Source organism: Myotis davidii, unplaced genomic scaffold (assembly GCF_000327345.1).
Source record: "Myotis davidii unplaced genomic scaffold, ASM32734v1 scaffold586, whole genome shotgun sequence".
NCBI lineage: Eukaryota > Metazoa > Chordata > Mammalia > Chiroptera > Vespertilionidae > Myotis > Myotis davidii.
In genome coordinates this window covers 819,332-820,643 of record NW_006296809.1, presented here as the reverse complement: position 1 = coordinate 820,643, position 1,312 = coordinate 819,332, and the positions used below count along the sequence as shown (strand labels likewise).

At 60.2% G+C, this 1,312-nt stretch overlaps 1 protein-coding gene across 1 annotated transcript in view; it reads left to right on the top strand.

Moving 5' to 3' along the window:
• Positions 1-1,312, top strand: part of CFAP74 (cilia and flagella associated protein 74) — a 42,657-nt gene that overhangs the window by 31,430 nt on the left and 9,915 nt on the right. The window contains 1 exon segment of the mRNA XM_006772562.2: positions 916-1,037. Within this exon segment, the coding sequence (XP_006772625.2) occupies positions 916-1,037 (122 nt within the window).

Below are 1,312 nucleotides of genomic sequence, written 5' to 3'. Positions count from 1 at the left end.
CTTAGCTCCCCCTGGGTTTCTGATCACTGTCAGTGGCAGGGGGCTTCTTCCTGCTTTCCCTTTCGCCTCCCTGCATTGTGCCTACATATGCAAATTAACCGCCATCTTATTGGCAGTTAACTGCCAATCTTAGTTGGCAGTTAATTTGCATATAGCCCTGATTAGCCAATGAAAAGGGTATTGGTCATACGCCAATTACCATTTTTGTCTTTTATTAGATAGGATGTGCAATCTCTCTCTTTTTTTTAATTTGTTAAAGTTTTCTTTGTGACCAGAGGTGAGGTTGACTGTGAAGACGAGGAACAGATCTGTTGGCCGGTTACTCCCGTTCCCCGTGCGCCTCCCGCCCTTACCGTGTGGGCCCCCCTCCTGCCCGCCCCCCACATCTGCGCAGACGGCTCCGGGCATGATGGGTCCAGACCGAGGGCCCTTGCTCACGGCCACGCCCTGTGCGTCTCAGGCCCACTTCCTCCTGCGTCTGCCGTCTGGGGGCCCCGCCTCCCTCTCTGTCCCCCCAGCACAGCCACCCTGTGATCACCGCTTTAAATCTTTTTTTTAAATATATTTTTATTGATCTCAGAGAGGAAGGGAGAGGGAGAGAGAGAGAAGCATCCATGATGAGAGAGGATCGGATCGGCTGCCTCCTGCACGCCCCACACTGGGGATGGAGCCCGCTGCCCAGGCCTGTGCCCCGCCTGGGAATCAAACCCTGACCTCCTGGTTCCTAGGCCGACGCTCGACCACTGAGCCCCCCGGCCAGGCTGTTTGAAAATCCTTATAGTAGAGAATGTTCTTAATTACACGCTGAGAAGTGCCCTGGGCCCCAGGCAGGGCCAGTGTGGCCTGTCCCGCGTCGGCCGGCCAGTCGGCACCCGCTGCCCGCAGCCACGTGTTCGGTTCTCTCTTCCCGTCTAGTTACACTTCCGAGCCATCGGCGTGGCGGTCGACGTGCCGGTCTGGGTGCCCAAGTCCATCGTGGACCTAAAGATATGCATGTTCGACCGGCTGTACCAGGACACCGTCCAGGTCCACACGCGGTGAGCGTGCCTGGGCTGGGCCGCTGGGGCGGTGAGAAGCAGGAGGAGGCTCCCAGAAGCTCTTCGGGGCCCAGGGCTCCCAGGACCAGGTCACAGGACCCGCCCAGCGGGACGCCCCTGACTGTAGCCGAGAGGCCTGTGGGTGAGCGGGGAGGGGGCCCTGGAGAGCGGGGGCTCCAGGAACCAGCTGTGATGGCACGGCGTCAGGCAGCACGGCGCCGCCCGCGGGGTGGGTGAGGCGGCTCTCGGCCCCTCTGGCTGGTCCGAGTTGGGAG